General features: G+C 41.5%; 1 protein-coding gene across 5 annotated transcripts in view; it reads left to right on the forward strand.

The window, feature by feature from the left end:
* The window catches only part of ARMC9 (armadillo repeat containing 9), a 145,204-nt gene that overhangs the window by 70,646 nt on the left and 51,176 nt on the right, over nucleotides 1-23,382 (forward strand). For all 5 annotated transcript variants that reach the window (XM_061188375.1, XM_061188384.1, XM_061188397.1 and 2 more), the window contains exons 18-19: nucleotides 3,097-3,187; nucleotides 7,565-7,620. In XM_061188375.1, the coding sequence (XP_061044358.1) occupies nucleotides 3,097-3,187; nucleotides 7,565-7,620 (147 nt within the window). The remainder of the gene's footprint in view (nucleotides 1-3,096; nucleotides 3,188-7,564; nucleotides 7,621-23,382) is intronic.

The raw sequence follows: 23,382 nt of genomic DNA on the forward strand, positions 1-23,382 counted from the left end.
TATGGAAACTTTATTGTGTAATGAGGGATAAAAGCAGAATATGACATTATAATAACTCTGTGTTTGCAACTGTGTAAAACATTTGTGTGCTTCTGGAAAATGAGAAAGAATACATAAAAATTAGATTAGTACCAAATGCCACTATGGTGGTCTTAAAATAATACCAAAAAAAAAAAAAAAGGAGAAAAAGATACATGCGTGTCCTGAGGCCCATTTGAACTTTAAGAGACCACCAAGGTCTGGGACCGGAGAGCAGATGCGATCAAGAGGGCCACCCTAATGCTACCCCAAGGCCTCCTGCACCCAGGGCTGGAGTAATTGTCGGCCAGGAGCTCTTCCCTGGGATCGAAACCCCAGCCAAACATTGCGCCCTGGGCTGAAGCAGACCAGATGCTCTGTCAAGGCTCTCAGAGTCTCTGGGAGAACCAGGGAGCTGGGCTCAGAAGCCACAAAGCCAGGAGAAACGCCCACACACTCCACGGGGCTGCTCCAGTGATATCCCCACTGTGCCTTGCACCAATGCCCCGGGCCCAAGCTCACACTGCAATGCCAGAAACTCTGCTCTGCTGTCCCTGAAGGGCGGGATGCCGCCTGCCCAACTGTCACAAAGATGTGTGTTCCCCGTGTGCCTGATTCTTCACATTGCCCACTTCTGAATCAGTCTCACATGGGTGCATTTGATTGGCAGGACCTAGGTCATCTGCCTGCACCCTGGCTGAAGGGAGCCTGGGAATGCTAATATTCTGGCTGCGGCCTTGGGAAATGAACACATTGTAGAGAAGCTGTTTTAAAAGTGTTCATCAGCTACAAATGTTAACAGTTGTCCATTACAGTTGGTAAGCCTGTTTGCTGTACTCCATGGCATCCATTATGTGTGGGCCTTTCAAAATTAGTGTGGAGGGCTTCCCTGGTGGCGCAGTGGTTAAGAACCCGCCTGCCAATGCAGGGGACCACGGGTTCGAGCCCTGCTCCAGGAAGATCCCACATGCTGCGGAGCAACTAGGGCCGTGCGCCACAACTACTGAGCCTGCACTCTAGAACCCGTGCTCTGTAACAAGAGACGCCGCCGCAGTGAGAAGCCCGTGCACCGCAACAAAGAGTAGCCCCCGCTCGGCACAACTAAAGAAAGACTGCGCGCAGTAACGAACACCCAACACAGCCAGAAATAAATAAATAAATAAATTTATTTTAAAAAAAAAAATTAATGTGGAAATCTTACTGAGAGGATAAATTGATATGGCATTTTTAGAAAGCAATTTGGCAATATGTATAATAGTCCTCAAAAATATTACTATTCTTTGCCCAGTAATTCCACTTCTGAAGCTCCATACAAAAACATGAACAAAGATTCATGTATCAAAATATTCATCACAGCATTACTGATCATAGTGGAAAACAGGAAACAACCTAAAGGTTCTCCAAGGTTCTGTCCTGACCCTCTTCTCTTCTCACTCTGGGGCCACCGGGAACCTTGTTTGCTCCCTTGCTTCAGCTACCAGCTTTCTCTTCTGAGCCAGAAACCCGTACCAGACACAGCAAGCACAGTCTCAGCCGTTTATTAAGCATCTCCTATGTGCCAGTCGTCAGACTAGATGCTTTTTTTTTTTTTTAGGTATAATTATGAACAGTGAAATGCACAAGCCTTACATATACAGTTCAATGCATTTTGACAAATATATATATTTACATAACCAACACCCAATTATATCCTTTAAAAATCTCGTGTTAACTTGAGTTGCCATCCTTATTTTATAGTTGAGGAAAAAGGCTGGGAAGACTTAAATAATTTGACCAAGGTCACACAGCTAGTTTATGGGGAAATGAGAATTACAATCCAGATTTAACCTTTCTAGAAGGTAATGCTCTGCTTTAGATGATGGGAACTCACCATGTTCAAAACTGCACTTGGCACTCCTTCTGTGATTCAGTTAGAGCTGTTGATTCCAAACTGGCCTACCTAAAAAGGAGCCTACTGGCTCAGGTAACTGAAAAGTCCAGGCATAAGCTTCAGACACAAGCTTCAAGCACAGCTTGCTCAGGATTCACATGTCACTTGACCCGTTTCTCTACCAGCACCTCTGTACTCTGCTCCCTCTGCTTTGGGTTCAATATCAGATACACTTTCCCCTCGTGGGGGTAAGAAGGCCTCATCAGCTCCAACCATACATTCAAGTCCCACAGAAAAGAGGAAGGAGGGGAAATAGACATTTATGGTCAAGTCAGTATCTTACCTCTACATGTCCCTGGAATTCTGTTAGTCAAAATTGAAAATTCTGATGTCAGTGTTTTGTAGTAAATAATACACACTGTAATGACTTTACAATTATTTTGATAGAAAAAGAATGATGGCTGTTTAAAAAGAGGTTCTATTTGTTCTTTTACTTCTCTGAACATGCGGTTTTACTTTTCAAAGACCATTTTTGGCCCTAAAATCCAGAAGGCAGTGTATAACTACAGGGAAAACATGGGAGAGAAACCACCTCCCCAAACAACATACTGCCAAAGCTAAAAGGAAGACTTAACACAGTAAAAGTTTACAATAGCTTTTTAAAAAATAAATGTGTTATAATTAGGTCAAATAGTCAACCAAGAATAAAATAATTTCCTTGTGAATTGTAAAAACAACAAAAAGAATGTTTAGAACTGAGCAGAGGATTTTTATTGTGCATATCCCTTCCTCCTGAAAAAAAAAGTTTTTTGGTTTTTGGGGGTTTTTTTGTTGTTTTCTTTAAAAATTAATCTATTTATTTACTTTTGGCTGCATTGGGTCTTCGTTGGGTTGCGTGAGCTTCTTATTGCAGTGGCTTCTCTTGTTGTGGAGCACGGGCTCTAGGCTTGAGGGCTTTAGTAGTTGTGGCTCTCGGGCTCTAGAACACAGGCTCAGTTGTAGCACACGGGCTTAGTTGCTCCCCAGCACGTAGGATCTTCCCGGATCAGGGCTTGAACCCGTGTCCCCCGCATTGGCAGGAGGATTCTTAACCACTGCGCCACCTGGGAAGCCCTGGGGTTTTTTTGATTAGGTGAAACTACTCCATTGAAAAGTAGTTTCCCCCCCAAAACGGAAATGTTAACTCTTACTCTCTCCAATGCTTCTAGGGAATGGAAGACATCCTTTGCTGCTTCATCAAAGAAGGCAATGCTGAAACGATCCGCCAGATTGAATTTATCATCAAGCAGCTTAATTCAGGTCTGTTTAATGCAAGAATCTATTATGTATCTTTTGAATCTTTCACATATGCTAGAAAGACACATGGGCTTTCTTAGAGGGGCTTATCATGTCTTAGAATTCATTCAAGAGGCCTTAAGGGAGGTGGGGAGACCCAAGTGAACCCCCAAACGGAAGTTCAGCGAGGTAATCAAGGCCACTTTGTCCCATGATCAATAGTCTCTCATCAAACTTCTGGCTTATAGTCAACAAAAAGAGTTCAAAAGCAGTTGCAGAAACCCTTCTCTAACTGGAAGCTCTCTTTATGTGGGCCTCCCCCTCCTAATTATTTCCCCCAGACCACTAGGGCGGCTGTCCCAGGGTCTGAGGGTCAGATAATGAAAACAGATGCCAATCTTTCCGGCATCACCATGGAAAAGGCCCTCGTCCTCCCACGTTCATTCACTCCAGAAGAATTCATGTTGCCAACCAGCAACGTGGGAGGATGTGATCCCCTTTCTTCCATTACTGTGACCACCCACGTCCCATAATAAGCAGGAAAGGAAGGTAAAGGAAGCCTTGGATGGAACCGGGTGGTGGGGACGCTCTTAGCTCTTTCTGTGGCCCCCTGATGCCTTGATCCTGACTTGTACACATGCCAGAGGCACCTGGCACTGCCAGCATCCAGGGTCAAGTTTGTCACTTATGTCTTTCTGCATGCCCTTGTCCACATCACTGAAAGTCCAAGTGCACAGATTCTGTTCCTCACACGAACACAGGTAAAAAATGAATCTCCTGATCTCTACTGTAATCCCAAGGCAGCAGCTTGACCAAGGCCAAGCAAAAGGGAAGTGCCTGAAGCCCTTCACTGGAGGAAGCCCACAGGTGGCTCTCCCAGCTCCTGGTTCACAGCTGGGGCTGCACAGGGCAGTCACCTGGGGAGATTTGAAAACCCCCAAGGTAGCACCCCACGCCAATTAAATCAGAATCTCTGGAGGAGCCCCAGGTACGAATACTGTTTAAAACTCCCAGGTGATTCCAGTGTGCAGCCCTGCCTCGGGGGGACACAGAAATGGAGAGGCAGAAGGAGGGGGTTAGAGGGCTCCCCATCAACAGGAGGCAGCCGGGAGAGCAGCCGGTGAGGTTAAACCTTGGCTGCCTTCAGGCTGGGGGCCCATTTCCACTTGAATGTCCTCCCCTTTGGTTTTTATGGAGCAAGTATAATTCATCCCAGATTCAGGTGAGCAAGGAACAGATTTGTATTTTCTGCAGCAACTGCATTTCTGACTTTGCACTTCCATTCTGCTAGGCGGGCATAATGAAAAAGATAATAAAAGGAAATAAAACCTAACCTTAGTCCTGGCCGAGGTTACTCCCTAACCTTCTCTGTGCAGGCCACAGTTTGGGAAGGCAGGGGAATGCTGGGAAAAGTTGTTGCCTATCTGCTCTGAGGTCGCTAGCTATGCCGAGACCTCCCTCCCAGGCCAGGAGTCCTCTGCAGCGTCAGGGTCAGGTTTGGGTTGGGAACCTTCTTCAAGGCTGACTCTGTTTCAGTCAGTCTATCAAGACACACTCACCTCTATTTCCTTATCAGTCTTCCCTCCTCCCAGGCAGCCAGAAAGCAGGGTGCCTTGTTTCTCTGGCCAAAAAAACATCTCTTCCTCTTACATAAAGCTGGCCCTTGGACCAGCATGCTGACGAATGTGAGGATGAGGGGTCAGTCTACATTTCTGTAAGGGATGTGCTTTAGCAAGAAGTTGTCCTGGACAGAGCCAAAGCCTTACAACCTTGTGTATTCAGGACAGACTTGGGATCTACCTGCTCAGCTCCGGAAGTTCCAGTTTAAATGGAGTGCCTACAGTAGTTCTTTTTCATTTCAAGCACAGAAGCTGTTCTGTATCCATAGGACAGTGGCAGGACTCCAGAGATGATTACCCAGGAGTCTGCTACTTTGAAGCAAAATTAGAAAGTCATTGAATATTTGGGTGGAGGACCAGATACATACACATAAATACCTTAGGATACCTGTCAAGAGCCATCAAGTCAAAATGAATCTACAAGCATCGTGCTTAAACCTAGAGGAGGGAGAGCTGGAGAGTTTCCATCCATTCCAGTCTTCATCCTCAAGGGGAAATTGATAGCCGAGTGTGAGTTATGAGTCATTTACTAGTTTAAGATAGGTGAATCTTAAACTAGTAAATCTAGTTTTAGATTTTACAATCTTTTTTTTAGAGTATCGACTTTCTTGTTTTATTTTAGTGAACATGAAAACACGTACATGGGTTTTCATAATTCAAGTCCATCTCAATCCTCTAGCACTCTTTTTCTAGTGGAGTTTTAAGGTCCTCAGGTACAAAAATTCCCATGTATTTTAGAACTCTAACCCCACAGGAGGGGAAGGACTGCTCTGGCGAAGCCTAAGGGGGAGCTCCCGGCCTGGTGATGTGACAAGTGGAAGTGAATGGCCAGCAGCAGCAGGGAGTTTTGTCCGTGACTCCCGCGCTCAGCAAGGGGGACCGGCAGATACCAACCGGTCACCAAAGAGAGGACAGGGCGACCTGACTGGTCACTGGGCAGAGCAAGGCGGAGCCGGCTTCCCCGGAGGGCCCTCAGGAAAGAAGGGATGCTGGTAACTCAAGCTCCCTGTTGTTGGGCCCACAGCCCAGGGAGCAGTGTGGGAAGCAGGGCTCGTGTCCACGTCCTCCCGGAGAGGAGGAGCTGAGAGGCTTGTAAGGGACTTGAGTTCACAGAACTGCATTGTTCCGAAAGTAGGTTGAGTCTGAGCCCACAGGGGAGGGGGAGGGGGCAGTGTGGCTGGACTAGCCTGTGGCCTCATGAAATATCTGAGATTCAAAAAAAAAAAAAGGCGTTTCCATATTTGAAGAAGAAAGGTTTAATTTACAGTTGGTAAATATAGCAGCCTCCCCATTGTGAAAGCCACTTACCGAAGGTGGGAAGGAGCAGTGCTGTTCAGGGGCTGGGAGGGCATAGACGTTGGGTTATTAAGCTTCAGCCCAGATGCAGGTGACACAACATCCTCCAGTATGCAAAGTAGCTTCCACGACAACGGCACAGCCCACGGTAGGCGTGCGAGCCCTGCGAGTGTCCTGCTGGCTTCGGTCCAGCCGGGTCAGTGGAGTCCTTCCCTTCAGAATGAGGGCTGCGCCGAGGACAACGGGAGTCCTGGCGTTTCTACGGATTCCCTTCTAGGAAATGGTTTTGGGGTTTGGTTAAGTCTACGTGCATCCGCTGCCTTCCTAAGTGTGCTGGGCAGTCTCTTCAGCGCCTTTGTTTCCTTCTGTCCTCCTATTTCCTGTTTGATTTCCTTTCCTCTTCTCTCCGGCTTTCTTCACTTTCATGTCGTCTGTTCAAGAAATGAGTGATAATAAGGAAGGTGCTGAGTAGGTCAGGTGCTCTGGCCCCGGGGACTCACAGTGCAGTGCAGTGGGTGAGAAACATACCCAGACAAGTCATAGCCATTCATTCATTAGTCACATGGTATAGAGAATGGTGACTCATGGGCTGTAGATGGATTTTGACATGACAAGCTTTTTCATTATTTTTCCTTCAGACCTAAAAGGTGGTGAGTACTGTCAGAGAGTTCTAGAGAAAATGCTGAGAGGGAGGTGACTGCTCAGTGAGGGATCAGGCAAGGCTTCGTGAAGGAGAAAGTAACCAGCTTCTACATAATGCCTACTGTGTACCTGGCCCTGGGCCAGGTGGTTTGGTTCTGGTTTGTTGTAAAATGCCCCCAACAACCCTAGGAAGTAGGAGGTCTGATACCCATTTTACAGATGAAGAAACAGAGGCTTATTCTTTCTCTGACTCCACTGTGCTACTAATTTATTCCTCTTTTGTAAACTCTTTTAAGATCTAGCAATGAACCACGGGAGCCTTGGGGAACTCTGCCTGCCGTGATCACTACCCCAGCCTCTGTGGAAAAATCATGGGATTTAGAAATAGACTTTGTTTGAATGTCAACTCTCACTTGCTGGGAATGTGACCATAAAAAAGTCCTTTATCCTCTGTGCCTCTATTTGCTATCTGCTATAAAATGGGAATAAAAGTCAACAAACTCTCACTGACGATTAAGTGAAATAACACGTATGATGCTATCTAGCACAATGCTTAGCAATAATACTAGTTTACTTTCTTTCCCCTAAGTTACTCTCAAATGATATGTTGGCTTTTCATTTTTCTCATGCTACTACTAATGTGTTCTGATAAAAATGGAGAGAGATATTTAAAATTGCTTAGGAGGATATCAAACTATGGCTGAAATGGTACCAGCAGCGTGACTGTTTTGCTGTAACCTAACTCTCACTAGGGTGTTTACGTGTCTCTGCAGCGGCTAAAGGATTTTGTTGGCCAAGCCTCCCAACTGTGGTTGCGGTTATTCATTGATGTTTTTCTTTGTAGAAGAGCTATTGGACGGTGTTCCTGAATCTGATGATGACGAAGATGAAGATGATGAAGTAAGTTGGAGGCTCCTGACACCACATAGAAAACTCGGGCCAACTATTCTGAGTCTCTTCCTTGCCTTGGAAAGTTAGTCCAGAAACGGAGCTTTCAGTCCCTGCTGCGTTACTTCTCACAGTTCTGTGGGTCGGCTAGAGCTCAGCCGGGTGGTTTTCTGCTGGCCTCTCTTGGGGTGTCAGTGGCTCTTCTCCGCGTCTGAGCTGGCATCGCGTCCGCCACAGGCCCTCTCCACGTGGCCTCTAATCACTCAGCGGCCCATCCTGGACTGCCTTATGGGTTGGGGGCCGGGCTCCAGGGGAAAGAAGTGAAAGCTTCCAGTCCTTGCATGGGCTCAGCAGCCTCAGAACATCGCTTAGGCTGAGTTCTGCTCGGGGCGTGTGCCGAGACCGGCCCAGACGGGGGCGCGGCAGTTAGACGCCACCCACACGCGGCTGCAGGGTGGGAGGACTTGCGGGGGGCGTGTCTGGAGACTGTCGGCCGCACGTTGGTGGGCTTGCTGCAGCCAGCACGGAGAGGCCACACTCTGCGGCACTTGGGTTGATGGGAGGCTGAAAGATGACAGGTCTTCAGCTGAGTCTTTTGCCCTGAAGGGGCGTGAGCCTCCCCTGTCTTCCTCGTGGGTGTGAACTTTGGGTCAGGAGGCTCCCCGGGAGAATCTCCAGGGTGGGAGTCCGGGGCTTGGGTCAGAGCTGGCAGAACCTACCACTTTACCCTGTCATTTGCATTCCTTTGGTGTGAAAAATCTGCTTACCTGGTTTTTTAGAGCGTGAAGGTTCAGAAGGAGTGAGCCTGAGCGAGTCCTGTGAAGTGGTGTAGAGAATGGTGACTCATGGGCTATAGACGGATTTTCACATGACAAGCTATTTCATTATTTTTCCTTCAGACCTAAAAAACCCATACATGGCTGTCCTCTCTTGTTCTCTGTGGTAATAAGTGATTTGCATTCCCTCTATTTCGTGGGGAGCATTTATTCCTGAAGTGAACGCTGGAAGATGCGTTGTTATTTGGAGCTGTGGTCTGTCCATGTAAAAGGTGTGTAGAAGCCAAGTTTTTGTTCATTGATGGCATCAGTGGGGGAGACAGTTCATTTACGAGCCCTCCACCAACGAGGACGGCTCCGCCAATGAGGACAGATCTGTGAGCGATTGTCCCTCTGCAGACAGCCTCCCGCCTGCCATTTTCCTAATGGGCTGTAGGTGGCGCCAGCGGGTGCCCCTGCTCGCTGCAGTTCTGGACTTCGGCCGGGCATCCTGGCCCCTTCTCCAGGCCCCTTCCTTTACAAAGGTGGATCCAGAGAAGGGAGGAGGCCAGCCTAAGGTCACACAGAGCTGATGGCAGTAAAATCTGGTTTAGAACAGGGATCAGCAGACTTTTTCTATAAAGAGGAAGCTAGTAAATATTTTAGGCTTTGCAGGCCACACCGTCAGTTTCATCTACCCAGATCCACCCATTGTAACACAAGGTAGCCATGGACATTACATAAATGGTTGAACGTGGCTGTGTTCCCATAAACCTTTTTTTTTTTTTAATGTGTCCTGAAGTTTGAATTTCATATGATTTTTATGTGTCATTAAAATTTTTTTTCAAACATTTAAAAATGTGAAAATCCTTCTTAGTTTACTGGCCTAACGACCACAGGCCATTGTTTGCCGACTCTGGAGAGAACCCAGCTCCCTGACTCACTGGCCTTCTCAGGACTGTGAAAAGACACCGCCTGTGTGTCTCACCCTTCAGCACTGTTTTATATTATACTTTGAGTTAATATCTTAATTATTTAATTCCAATAACTTTTTGTCCATAAAAAGCTCCCCTCAAGATCTGTTTTTTCCCCCCTATCTGTTATCCCTGTGGGGTGGTTTTATTTTATTGCTATTAACCCCTTTGTTTTTGTACTGCAAGGGAAAATTCATTTGGTTCAGCTGTTAATGATGGAAATTCAACTTTTGGAAATTTCCCTGTGGAAGTTATAGTCTGTGGTAAATGAAGGAATATAGACATCTTTTAATTTTCTGGACTTTTTGCTACTCTGTGCAGATTTTTATTTTAAGAAGCTAGTGTTTGAAAATATTTGTTGTGATAATTAGAATTTTCAGAAGATTCTTGAAAGGGTTTAGCTGGAAAATTATAAGGAAAGGACCTGTCATTTGGGGCCAAAACTTGACTCTCTGTGATGAGCTCAGGTCGGCAGGTTCTGGGCTCTCCCTCTGTCATGGTCCTGACGCGCACTGTGGAGGACTAGCCAGGACGACCTGGGAAGGAGCCAGCAGGTCTCTACTTTACTCAGCTTTCCCCAAGGCCAGGTGTTACTTTTTAAACTGGGGGCGGGGTGGGGGGGGTATGGGTGTGGGGAGAAAGTGAAAGATGCTTAGACTACAGGAAAATCTCCAAAAATCAGTTGTGCAAGTCACACTGTTGTTGGAATGTGTCTGTCACTTCCTAAGGTGACAACTTTGAAGGAGACAGCAAAATTATTTAAACCCAAAACACAGATAACGAAGCCACTGTTTTCAGTTAGCTGCTTAGTGCCTCTAAAGGTAAAATGGCTCTAGGAGGGGCCGGAGGCCGGGGTAAATTATGGCTGCCTTGCCTTACATTGAGCTGAAATCTGTGCCCTTGCAACTTCGGCCACTGGGCCTGCTCCGCTGGAGACTCTCAAGGATCCCCAGATGCAAAATCTGATTTTTCTCTCTAATTTCTAAAAATGTAATGACTTGTCCTGATGTATTAACACTTATTTAGTTATGTCTGAATACATATACATACACATACCAACATAAAAAGTTAACTAGAGTTAGTTTTTTTCTGACTTGTAGACTGTCTAGGATATAACGTCAAATGGAAAAAGGAAATTGCAAAGTAACATGAGCAGTGTGAGTCAATTTCAGAAAAAACAAACTTATAAACACACATCCTGATGAATTATATACCTGCTCATATATACGTAGCAGAAAGGTGCGGAAAGTTACACCCTCTTAGTTGACACTGGAAATTCCCTGGGTGAGGTCTGGGGATGAGGAAGTGTGGCTGAGAGGTGAAGAAAGGCCTGCATCAGCAGGGCCCAGGGCTGCAGACTCACCACGTGAGGTGAGAAGTAAGAAGGGCACGCTGGATTTAGTGGACGGAGGTTGGCTGCTGAGCATTTTTGAAGACTAACGAGGCAAAAGCCAAACTGAGTAGTTGAGGAGTGGGTGGGAAGTAAGAGAATGGAGCTAATAAGTACATACAGCTCTTCCCACAGGTTTGGCTATGAGCAGGGGAAGAGAGTTGGATGGTTGCTAAACAGGGCATTTTTGTTTTGTTTTCATTTGGGAGATACCTAAGCATGTTAAAATGCTGTTTGGGAAGGATCCAGTTGAGAGGGAAAGGTTGAACATTCAAAGCAGGAGGGGAGAGAGAGGATGGCGTCAGAAGGACAGGTGTTTTCATTATTTTCTAAATTGCTTCTTATACTCTTCTTGGACCATTTAAAGCTCCAGAGGAAAAAAAAAACTATCATTAGATAAGCTTGGACAGTACCTAGGAGAGAATGGACAAATGACAACAACAATTTAAGGGTTCCAACGCATCTCACCTAGTGCTTTGAAGAAATGTGTTATTATCTAATACAGTTTATTTTTATATTAAACATGGATAATATGTTCCCAAAGGGTCGAAGGTGAATCACAAGGAGTCCTGATTCCAGTATTCTCACCACAAATGGCTCACGTTTTCTTACAGTTTGAGGCGAGTTCCTTGTGTCTAGCTCATAAGTGGCTTTGTAAGTGGAGATGAAAGGCCTTTCTGTGCTATTCCAGAAGATTGATTTTTAAGACAAATATTCTCCCCTCTTAACAAAACAGGTTTAAAGGCTGGGTTAGATCAGCCATGGACATTTACTTACTGGTTGCCATGAAAGTGACAATCATGTGCTCAGCAGTTCCTTCCTCTATAGACTTCTGAAATCTAAGAGCCATTCACTTGCTTATTCAACAAATATTTGAGGACCTTAAAATAACATTATTCTAGGAAATAATGGGGCAGGGATCCAAAAGAAATTTAAAAGAGTATCTATGGTTTAAAATGCCTCTAAGAGTTTAAAATCTAGATAGGTGAGGTAATAAAGACCCTGATAATAGCGTGTGTAGCATCACCACGTGCCAGGCACTGTTCTAGGCACCTTACACGTACTATTTACCCGTTAATTCCTCACAAGAACCCGGTGACAGGTGCTGTTATTGTTCCATTTCACAGACAGGGAAACAGAGAAAATATGTCACTTGCCGAGTTCACACAGCTGATAAGTGATGCAGCCAGGAATCAAACCCAGGTGGTCTGACTTGTCCACACTGTTAACCACTACATGATTTTGTCTCTTGCGAGACATATATAAACACATATATAAACAGCAAATAATAGAAAATAAATATGCGCTCATAGGTCCATGAATGTGATAGAAACAAGAAGTGCTGCAGAAATTCGGAGTACTCAGAGAAAACTGGAAAGTGGCTGTTTTTTTTTTTTTAATGTTATATTTATTTATTTATTTATTTTTCACACACACACACACACACACACACACACACACACACACACACACTGTATTTTATTTTTACAAGAGATAAATAGACTGACACCAAGCATTGTACATGGATGACCACAACAAAAGCAACAATGATTGCAATTACCAAACATGAAACACACTCATACTATGTCATAATATTGACATTCAGTCCAGTAATCCTCCACTGTGACAACTCCTTTACTTTGCAGTGAAAATTGATTTGTATATTCTTTGCCTCTGAGTCCTTGTGGGATTTTTTTTTTTTTAATTCAAACAGAAAGTCACAAAAATTATACTCATCCTCATCAGTTCACTCAGTCCCATGTAATTATTTTTTTTTTCATCTTGATCTTTTGTTAGCACTTTTATGAGTTCATCAGTTTTTCATTAGAGTTCTGAAAATGCTTATTCATTCAGTTCAGCAGTATAGTCAGTTACCAGAAACCTGTACTTGTCAGAGTCTTTTCCATGAATTTCTTGAAGATGAAACCCTTTTATAGGAACATATTTACAAAAGCATCAGAGTACACCCAGAACTGTCTGTAACTGACAAAAGACTTAAAAATGACCACGGTTAAAGATTTGATGAAAGTTCATAATAATGCAGTTGACAAGACAGTTATTTCTGAGATATACATTTTAAAATAATAACTAGGATTATGACTTATAACATTATACCAGAACATATAAGATTTTTAGAAATTTCATGTAATGTCTGAAACATTTATATTAACATATTTCCATACAAATAACCCAATGAAAGTTTAGTATTTGTTGCTTTGTTTGTTTGTTTTTTTATACTGCAGGTTCTTATTAGTCATCAATTTTATACACATCAGTGTATACATGTCAATCCCAATCGCCCAATTCAGCACACCACCATCCCCACCCCACCGCAGTTTTCCCCCCTTGGTGTCCATATGTCTGTTCTGTACATCTGTGTCTCAACTTCTGCCCTGCAAACCGGCTCATCTGTACCATTTTTCTAGGTTCCACATACATGCGTTAATATACGATATTTGTTTTTCTCTTTCTGACTTACTTCACTCTGTATGACAGTCTCTAGATCCATCCACGTCTCAACAAATGACTCAATTTCATTCCTTTTTATGGCTGAGTAATATTCCATTGTATATATGTACCACAACTTCTTTATCCATTCGTCTGTTGATGGGCATTTAGGTTGCTTCCATGACCTGGCTATTGTAAATAGTGCTGCAATGAACATTCGGGTGCATGTGTCTTTTTGAATTACGGTTTTCTCTGGGTATATGCCCAGTAGTGGGATTGCTGGGTCATATGGTAATTCTATTTTTAGTTTTTTAAGGAACCTCCATATTGTTCTCCATAGTGGCTGTATCAATTTACATTCCCACCAACAGTGCAAGAGGGTTCCCTTTTCTCCACACCCTCTCCAGCATTTGTTGTTTGTAGATTTTCTGATGATGCCCGTTCTAACTGGTGTGAGGTGATACCTCATTGTAGTTTTGATTTGCATTTCTCTAATAATTAGTGATGTTGAGCATCTTTTCATGTGCTTCGTGGCCGTCTGTATGTCTTCTTTGGAGAAATGTCTATTTAGGTCTTCTGCCCATTTTTGGATTGGGGTGTTTGTTTCTTTAATATTGAGCTGAATGAGCTGTTTATATATTTTAGAGATTAATCCTTTGTCCGTTGATTCGTTTGCAAATATTTTCTCCCATTCTGAGGGTTGTCTTTTCGTCTTGTTTATGGTTTCCTTTGCTGTGCAAAAGCTTTGAAGTTTCATTAGGTCCCATTTGTTTATTTTTGTTTTTATTTCCATTACTCTAGGAGGTGGATCAAAAAAGATCTTGCTGTGATTTATGTCAAAGAGTGTTCTTCCTATGTTTTCCTCTAAGAGTTTTATAGTGTCCAGTCTTACATTTAGGTCTCTAATCCATTTTGAGTTTATTTTTGTGTATGGTGTTAGGGAGTATTCTAATTTCATTCTTTTACATGTAGCTGTCCAGTTTTCCCAGCACCACTTATTGAAGAGACTGTCTTTTCTCCATTGTATATCTTTGCCTCCTTTGTCATAGATTAGTTGACCATAGGTGTGTGGGTTTATCTCTGGGCTTTCTATCTTGTTCCATTGATCTATGTTTCTGTTTTTGTGCCAGTACCACATTGTCTTCATTACTGTAGCTTTGTAGTATAGTCTGAAGTCAGGGAGTCTGATTTCTCCAGCTCCGTTTTTTTCCCTCAAGACTGCTTTGGCTATTCGGGGTCTTTTGTGTCTCCATACAAATTTTAAGATGATTTGTTCTAGCTCCGTAAAAAACGCCATTGATAATTTGATAGGGATTGCATTGAATCTGTAGATTGCTTTGGGTAGTATAGTCATTTTCACAATGTTGATTCTTCCAGTCCAAGAACATGGTATATCTCTCCATCTGTTGGTATCATCTTTAATTTCTTTCATCAGTGTCTTATAGTTTTCTGCATACAGGTCTTTTGTCTCCCTAGGTAGGTTTATTCCTAGGTATTTTATTCTTTTTGTTGCAGTGGTAAATGGGAGTGTTTCCATAATTTCTCTTTCAGATTTTTCATCATTAGTGTATAGGAATGCAAGAGATTTCTGTGCATTAATTTTGTATCCTGCAACTTTACCATATTCATTAATTAGCTCTAGCAGTTTTCTGGTGGCAGTTTTAGGATTCTGTATGTATAGTATCATGTCATCTGCAAACAGTGACAGTTTTACTTCTTCTTTTCCAATTTGTATTCCTTTTATTTCTTTTTCTTCTCTGATTGCCGTAGCTAGGACTTCCAGAACTATGTTGAATAATAGTGGTGAGAGTGGACATCCTTGTCTCGTTCCTGATCTTAGAGGAAATGCTTTCAATTTTTCACCATTGAGAATGATGTTTGCTGTGGGTTTGTCATATATGGCCTTTATTATGTTGCGGTAGGTTCCCTCTATGCCCACTTTCTGGAGAGTTTTTATCATAAATGGATGTTGAATTTTGTCAAAAGCTTTTTCTGCATCTACTGAGATGATCATATGGTTTTTATTCTTCAATTTGTTAATATGGTGTATCACATTGATTGATTTGCGTATATTGAAGAATCCTTGCATCCCTGGGATAAATCCAACTTGATCATGGTGTATGATCCTTTTAATGTGTCGTTGGATTCTGTTTGCTAGTATTTTGTTGAGGATTTTTGCATCTATATTCATCAGTGATACTGGTCTGTAATTTTCTTTTTTTGTAGTGTCTTTGTCTGGTTTTGGTATCAGGGTGATGGTGGCCTCATAGAATGAGTTTGGGAGTGTTCCTTCCTCTGCAATTTTTTGGAAGAGTTTGAGAAGGATAGGTGTTAGCTCTTCTCTACGTGTTTGATAGAATTCACCTGTGAAGCCATCTGGTCCTGGACTTTTGTTTGTTGGAAGATTTTTAATCACAGTTTCAATTTCATTACTTGTGATTGGTCTGTTCATATTTTCTGTTTCTTCCTGGTTCAGTCTTGGAAGGTTATACCTTTCTAAGAATGTGTCCATTTCTTCCAGGTTGTCCATTTTATTGGCATAGAGTTGCTTGTAGTAGTCTCTTAGGATGCTTTGTATTTCTGTGGTGTCTGTTGTAACTTCTCCTTTTTCATTTCTGATTTTATTGATTTGAGTCTTCTCCCTCTTTTTCTTGATGAGTCTGGCTAAAACGGCTTATCAATTTTGTTTATCTTCTCAAAGAACCAGCTTTTAGTTTTATTGATCTTTGCTATTGTTTTCTTTGTTTCTATTTCATTTATTTCTGCTCTGATCTTTATGATTTCTTTCCTTCTGCTAACTTTGGGTTTTGTTTGTTCTTCTTTCTCTAGTTTCTTTAGGTGTAAGGTTAGATTGTTTACTTGAGATTTTTCTTGTTTCTTTAGGTAGGCTTGTATAGCTATAAACTTCCCTCTTAGAACTGCTTTTGCTGCATCCCATAGGTTTTGGGTCGTCGTGTTTTCATTGTCATTTGCCTCTAGGTATTTTTTGATTTCCTCTTTGATTTCTTCAGTGATCTCTTGGTTATTTAGTAACGTATTGTTTAGCCTCCATGTGTTGGTGTTTTTTACATTTTTTTCCCTGTAATTCATTTCTAATCTCATAGCATTGTGGTCAGAAAAGATGCTTGATATGATTTCAATTTTCTTAAATTTACTGAGGCTTGATTTGTGACCCAAGATGTGATCTATCCTGGAGAATGTTCCGTGCGCACTTGAGAAGAACGTGTAATCTGCTGTTTTTGGATGGAATGTCCTATAAATATCAATTAAATCTATCTGGTCTATTGTGTCATGTAAAGCTTCTGTTTCCTTATTTATTTTCATTTTGGATGATCTGTCCATTGGTGTAAGTGAGGTGTTAAAGTCCCCCACTATTATTGTGTTACTGTCAATTTCCTCTTTTATAGCTGTTAGCAGTTGCCTTATGTATTGAGGTGCTCCTATGTTGGGTGCATATATATTTATAATTGTTATATCTTCTTCTTGGATTGATCCCTTGATCATTATGTAGTGTCCTTCCTTGTCTCTTGTAACATTCTTTATTTTAAAGTCTATTTTATCTGATATGAGTATAGCTACTCCAGCTTTCTTTTGATTTCCATTTGCATGGAATATCTTTTTCCATCCCCTCACTTTCAGTCTGTATGTGTCCCTAGGTCTAAAGTGGGTCTCTTGTAGACAGCATATATATGGGTCTTGTTTTTGTATCCATTCAGCGAGCCTGTGTCTTTTGGTTGGAGCATTTAATCCATTCACGTTTAAGGTACTTATCGATATGTATGTTCCTATGACCATTTTCTTAATTGTTCTGGGTTTGTTTTTGTAGGTCCTTTTCTTCTCTTGTGTTTCCCACTTAGAGAAGTTCCTTTAGCATTTGTTGTAGAGCTGGTTTGGTGGTGCTGAATTCTCTTAGCTTTTGCTTGTCTGTAAAGCTTTTGATTTCTCCATCAAATCTAAATGAGATCCTTGCCGGGTAGAGTAGTCTTGGTTGTAGGTTCTTCCCTTTCATCACTTTAAGTATATCATGCCACTCCCTTCTGGCTTGTGGAGTTTCTGCTGAGAAATCAGCTGTTAACCTTATGGGAGTTCCCTTGTATGTTATTTGTCATTTTTCCCTTGCTGCTTTCAATAATTTTTCTTTGCCTTTAATTTTTGCCAGTTTGATTACTATGTGTCTCGGCGTGTTTCTCCTTGGGTTTATCCTGTATAGGACTCTCTGCGCTTCCTGGACTTGGGTGGCTATTTCCTTTCCCATGTTAGGGAAGTTTTCGACTATAATCTCTTCAAATATTTTCTCTGATCCTTTCTCTCTCTCTTCTCCTTCTGGGACCCCTATAATGCGAATGTTGTTGTGTTTAATGTTGTCCCAGAGGTCTCTTAGGCTGTCTTCATTTCTTTTCATTCTTTTTTCTTTAGTCTGTTCCGCAGCAGTGAATTCCACCATTCTGTCTTCCAGGTCACTTATCCGTTCTTCTGCCTCAGTTATTCTGCTATTGATTCCTTCTAGTGTAGTTTTCATTTCAGTTATTGTATTGGTCATCTCTGTTTGTTTGTTCTTTAATTCTTCTAGGTCTTTGTTAATCATTTCTTGCATCTTCTCAATCTTTGCCTCCATTCTTATTCCAAAGTCCTGGATCATCTTCACTATCATTATTCTGAATTCTTTTTCTGGAAGGTTGCCTATCTCCACTTCATTTAGTTGTTTTTCTGGGGTTTTCTCTTGTTCCTTCATCTGGTATATAGCCCTCTGCCTTTTCATCTTGTCTATCTTTCTGTAAATGTGGTTTTTGTTCCACAGGCTGCAGGATTGTAGTTTTCCTTGCTTCTGCTGTCTGCCCTCTGGTGGTTGAGGCTATCTAAGAGGCTTGATGGGAGGCTCTGGTGGTGGGTAGAGCTGACTGTTGCTGTGGCGGTCAGAGCTCCGTAAAACTTTAATCCACTTGACTGTTGATGGGTGGGGCTGAGTTCCCTCCCTGTTGGTTGTTTTGCCTGAGGCAACCCAACACTGGAGCCTACCTGGGCTCTTTGGTGGGGCTAATGGCAGACGCTGGGAGGGCTCACGCCAAGGAGTACTTCCCAGAACCTCCGCTGCCAGTGTCCTTGTCCCCACGGTGAAACAGAGCCAGCCCCCGCCTCTGCAGGAGACCCTCCAACACTAGCAGGTAGGTCTGGTTCAGTCTCCCCCAGGGTCACTGCTCCTTCCCCAGAGTCCCGATGCGCACACTATTTTGTGTGCGCCCTCCAAGACTGGGTTCTCTGTTTCCCCCAGTCCTGTCGAAGTCCTGCAATCAATTCCCACTAGGCTTCAAAGTCTGATTCTCTATGATTTCCTCCTCCCGTTGCCGGACCCCCAGGTTGGGAAGCCTGACATGGGGCTCAGAACCTTCACTCCAGTGGGTGGACTTCTGTGGTATAAGTGTTCGCCAGTCTGTGAGTCACCCACCCAGCAGTTATGGGATTTGATTTTACTCTGATTGCGCCCCTCCTACCGTCTCACTGTGGCTTCTCCTCTGTCCTTGGACGTGGGGTATCCTCCTTGGTGAAGTCCAGTGTCTTCCTGTTGATGATTATCCAGCAGCCAGTTGTGATTCTGGTGCTCTCGCAAGAGGGAGTGAGAGCACGTCCTTCTACTCCGCCATCGTGGTTAATCTGTCTGGAAAGTGGCTGTTTTGACAGCACTTTGCCTCACCGAGGGTGAAAGGTGAGTGGAATGGATTGCTGAAGAGAAGGATGTGGTCAGGAAAGCAGGAAAGGCATCTTCTAGAGGAGACAGCATGAGCTTTATCCTTTGCTTCTCCCTGACCCACAGTGATGCCCCCACGAAACCCATATTAACAACATAGTATGTGTATGTGCTTTCATACTTTTCTTCTAAGATACACAAAGAAAGTACACAAACATATGTACCATAGTCCTGGATGTTTTTGTCAGTATTTGTTTTACAAAATGAGATAACACACAGATGCAAAGACACACATCCTCAGTGTTGCCTTTTTCCCTTCTTAATATCTTCTGGAAATCCCTCTGAGTCAACCAGCGTAGCAGTTGGGATTCCTTTTAATGCTGTGCATGTGCAGTTTTCCCGATTTTTGCTACTTCAGACAATGCTGCAGTAAACATCTTTGCAACTATATCCTTATTTAGTGGTGCTTTTATTTACATGGGCTTCTGTTGCTGGGTTGAAGTGTATGTGTGTTTTAATCGCAATACATTTTTCTAGATTGCTTTTTAGAAAGGCTGTAACAATTCAGGTTTCACTAGCAGAGCAGGAGAGGATCCTTTCCCTCCATCTCTACCAGCGATAAGTGTCATTACTCTTTTTATTTTTGCCAATCTAATGGTGGTAAAGTGGATCTCATTGTTATTTTAATTTTGCATCTCCATTGAGTAGTGAGTTTGAGTGTCTTTATGTTTATTTGATTGGATATTTGGATTTGCTGTGCTGTAATTTCACATTCCTATCCTTTCTCTATTTTTAAAATTGCGTTTGTCTGTCCATGTCGGTTCATATGAATTCTCTATATATTATAGATATTGATCCTTTTTCACCTTAATTGCAACTATTTTAAAAATGTATCTTTTATTTACTGACATATTTTTATAACTTCTTTTGTCATAAATCTTTAAAAAAAAATTTAAAGACAAATATCTTGGCTTTTATACCCTTTGGGTTTTCTATCCTGATTAAGGTTTCCCTTAACCCTAAATTTTACATGTAGTCTCGCCTAGATTTTCTTCTAAGATTTCATTTTTTCATTTAAAATTTGATTATTAAATATTTTATACACGTAAAAGAAAAAATATATAATGTTTATGTAGGTTTGAAGTAACTGTCCTCAAATTTTTGGTTTTAGGACACTTTTATACTCTTAAAATTATTGAATATTGCAAAGAGCTTTTGTTTATGTGTATTTTGCCTGTCAATGTTTGCTAAATTAGAATATAAAACTGATAAAATGTACTTATTAATTTTAAAATGACAATAATAAGGAATTCCCTGGTGGTCCAGTGGTTAGGACTTGGCACTTTCACTGCCAGGGCCCAGGTTCAATCCGTGGTCAGGGAACTAAGATCCCACAAGCCTCGAGGTGCAGCCAGAAAAATAAAAATGACAATAATAAACCCATTACATGTCAATGTAAATAAAATATTTTTTTTTAAAAGAATTATTTTCCAAAACAAAACAAAACAAAAAAACTATTAAGAGTAGCATTGTATTTTATTTTTACGAATCTCTTTAATGTCTGGATTAGAAAATAGTTGGGTTCTCAAATCCGCCTCTGGGTTCTGTCTGTTGCAATATGTTGTTTTGATTGAAGGATATAAAGAAAATCTAGCCTCATACATTTATGTAGTTGAAATTGTTGGAGTATTTTAATAGCCTTTTGGGATAGAAATATTTTTCTTTGATACTACTTCAAAACTGGACAAGTGATAGTTTATTAAAGGTTAGTTGCAATGTGGAATCAGAAACTATATCAATAAACCTTTTTTAATTCTGTTAATTAAAATCTATTCATCTATTTTGCATTTTGTTTATCTTATTTTCTGATTGCTCAGTGCTAGTGTATAGAAATACAATTGACTTTAGTATTTTGATCTTGTTGTATCCTATAACCTTACTGAACTCATTTATTAGCTCTAAAAGTTTTTGTTTCTTTGTTTTGTTTTGTGATGGATTCCTTAGGATTTTCTGTATACACCACCATGTCATCTGCGAATAGAGATATTTTCACTTCTTCCTTTCCAATCTAGATGTCTTTTATATCCTTTTCTTGTTTAATTGCCCTGGTTAGAAGTTCCAGTACAGTGTTGAATAGAATTGGTGAGAGTGGACCCTTTGCCTTTTCCTGATCTTAGGGGGAATGTTTGTCTTTCACTGTCCAGTATGATGTTAGCTGTGGGTTCTTCATAGATGCTCATTATCAGTTTGAGAAAGTTCCCTTCTTTTCCAGCTTTGTTAAGTGTTGAATTTTGTCAAATGCCTTTTCTACATCAATTAAGATGATCATGTGTGTGTGTGTGTGGGGGGGGTGTCTTTCATTCTATTAATATGGTGTATTACACTGACTGGTTTTCATATGGTAAACCACCCTTGAACTTCTGAGATAAATCCTGCTTCTTCATGATTTGTAATCCCTTTCATATGTTGCTGGATTTGGTTTGCTAGTATCTCGTTGAGGATTTATGTATCTATATTCATAATAGATAGTAGTCTGTCGTTTGACTTCTCTTGTGATATCCTTGTCTAGTTTTGATATCAGGGTAATACTGGCCTCATAATATGAGTTGGGAAGTGTTCCCGCCTCTTCCATCTTTGGAAGAGTTTGTGAAGGGTTGTTGTTAATTCTTCTTTAAATATTTGGTAGAATTTACCAGTGCTGCCTTCTGGACCTGGGCTTTTCTTTGTGGGAAGTTTTGTTTTTGTTTTTGTTTTTACTAATTTGATCTTTTGACTTATTATATGTCTGTCTATTCATATTTTTTATTTCTTCTTGAGCCAGTTTTTGTAATTTGTGCCCTTCTAGGAATTTGTCCATTTCATCTAAGACATCAATTTGTTGGTGTACAGTTATTCATAGTATTTTCTTACGGTTTCATTTCTGTAAGGGCAGTAGTATTCCACCTTTCATTCCTGATTTTACTAATCTGAGTCTTATCTCTTTTTCTTAGTCAGTGCTATGGACTGAACTGTGTTCCCTCAAATTCATATGTTGAAGCCCTAACCCTCGGTGTGGCTGTATTTGGAGATAGGGCCTACAGGGAGGTAATTAAGGTTAAATGAAATCATAAGTGTGGGACCCTGATCTGATGGAATTAGTATACTTATAAGAAAGGACACTGCAGAGCACTCTGTCTCTCTCACCACCATGTGAGGACACAGAGAAAGCGGCCGTCTGCAAGCCAAGAGGAGAGCCCTCATCAGGAAGTGAGTCAGCCTGCACCTTGATCTTGGACTTCTCAGCCTCCAGAACTATGAGAAATAAATTTCTGTTGGTTAAGCCACTCAGTCTGTGGTATTTTATGATGGCGGCCCAAGCTGACTAATACAGTCAGTCTAGCTAAAGTTTTGTCAGTTTTGTTGATCTCTACAAGAACCAACTTTTGTTTTTGTTGATTTTTCTCTATTGTTTCTCTATTCTCTATTTCATTTATCTCTACTCTAATTTCATTATTTCCTTCCTTCTACTCTTCTTTTTCTGGTTTCTTAAGGTATAAAGTTAGCTTATTGATTTGAGATCTTTTTTAATGTAGGCATTAAATACATTAAATATATACAGCTATAAATTTCCCTCTGAGTACTGCTTTTACTACACCTCATAAGTTTTGGAAGGTTGTGTCTTCATTTTCATTCATCTCAAAATATTTTTTACTTTTTCTTGTGATTTCTTCACCCACTGATTATTTAAGAGTGTGTTTTCAACAAAGCCTATGAGTTGACCCCAAGCAAACTAGTGGGTTAAATAAAGACAAATTCTATGAGAGGGGTTTCCAGGAAATTGCCAGACAGGTCAAAAAATGACAGTTCTCTGAGAATGAGGCCTTTGGGGTGCTTAAAACCTGTCTGCTCACGCCAGTGACTGCTTGGATGCTGGTTTTCACTTTGATTGCAGAGCTGGTGGTTTTCAGGGACCTGGGGAGAGAATGAGAGGAACAGGGCAAGTTTAAATGCCACAACATTTGCTGTTCTTACTGAGAGCCAGTTTTTTTCTTGAATAAACACTCATCAGATTGTTGCAGCCTTTGGTTAATTTTCAAAGTCCTGAAGAAATTGATTTTGACAATTTTTGCCAGTGTTCTTGCTTTTATGGAGAATAGATTTTCAAACGTGCTTACTTCACAATTCCTGCTGGCATCCTGCCTGTTTTGCACTTTCAATTGCTCTTTCACCCACACGTGATTTTGTATTTTCATGCATTGATAGTTGGGGAAATAATGGTTTTGCACTTTTGCAGTTCTTCCAGTTGTTGCCGTATTTTATTATAAAACATCCTTCCAAATTGCGTTCGTTAATATCACCACTGATCTCATCAAAAAAGTCTTTAGGTGTTAGGAAGCTATCAAGCTCACAGTAGCAGGTACAAGTTTTTTTAAATTCTTGTTTTCTCTTGAGAGTTCAAATTTTATTATTGATAACAAATACTATCAGTTGTTTTCCTTGAAGTGACAGGCTCACCTCATTAATTTTTGAGAAAATGTTTGCCAA

The sequence above is a fragment of the Eubalaena glacialis genome, chromosome 1 (genome assembly GCF_028564815.1).
Source record: "Eubalaena glacialis isolate mEubGla1 chromosome 1, mEubGla1.1.hap2.+ XY, whole genome shotgun sequence".
In the NCBI taxonomy this organism is placed as follows: Eukaryota; Metazoa; Chordata; class Mammalia; order Artiodactyla; family Balaenidae; genus Eubalaena; species Eubalaena glacialis.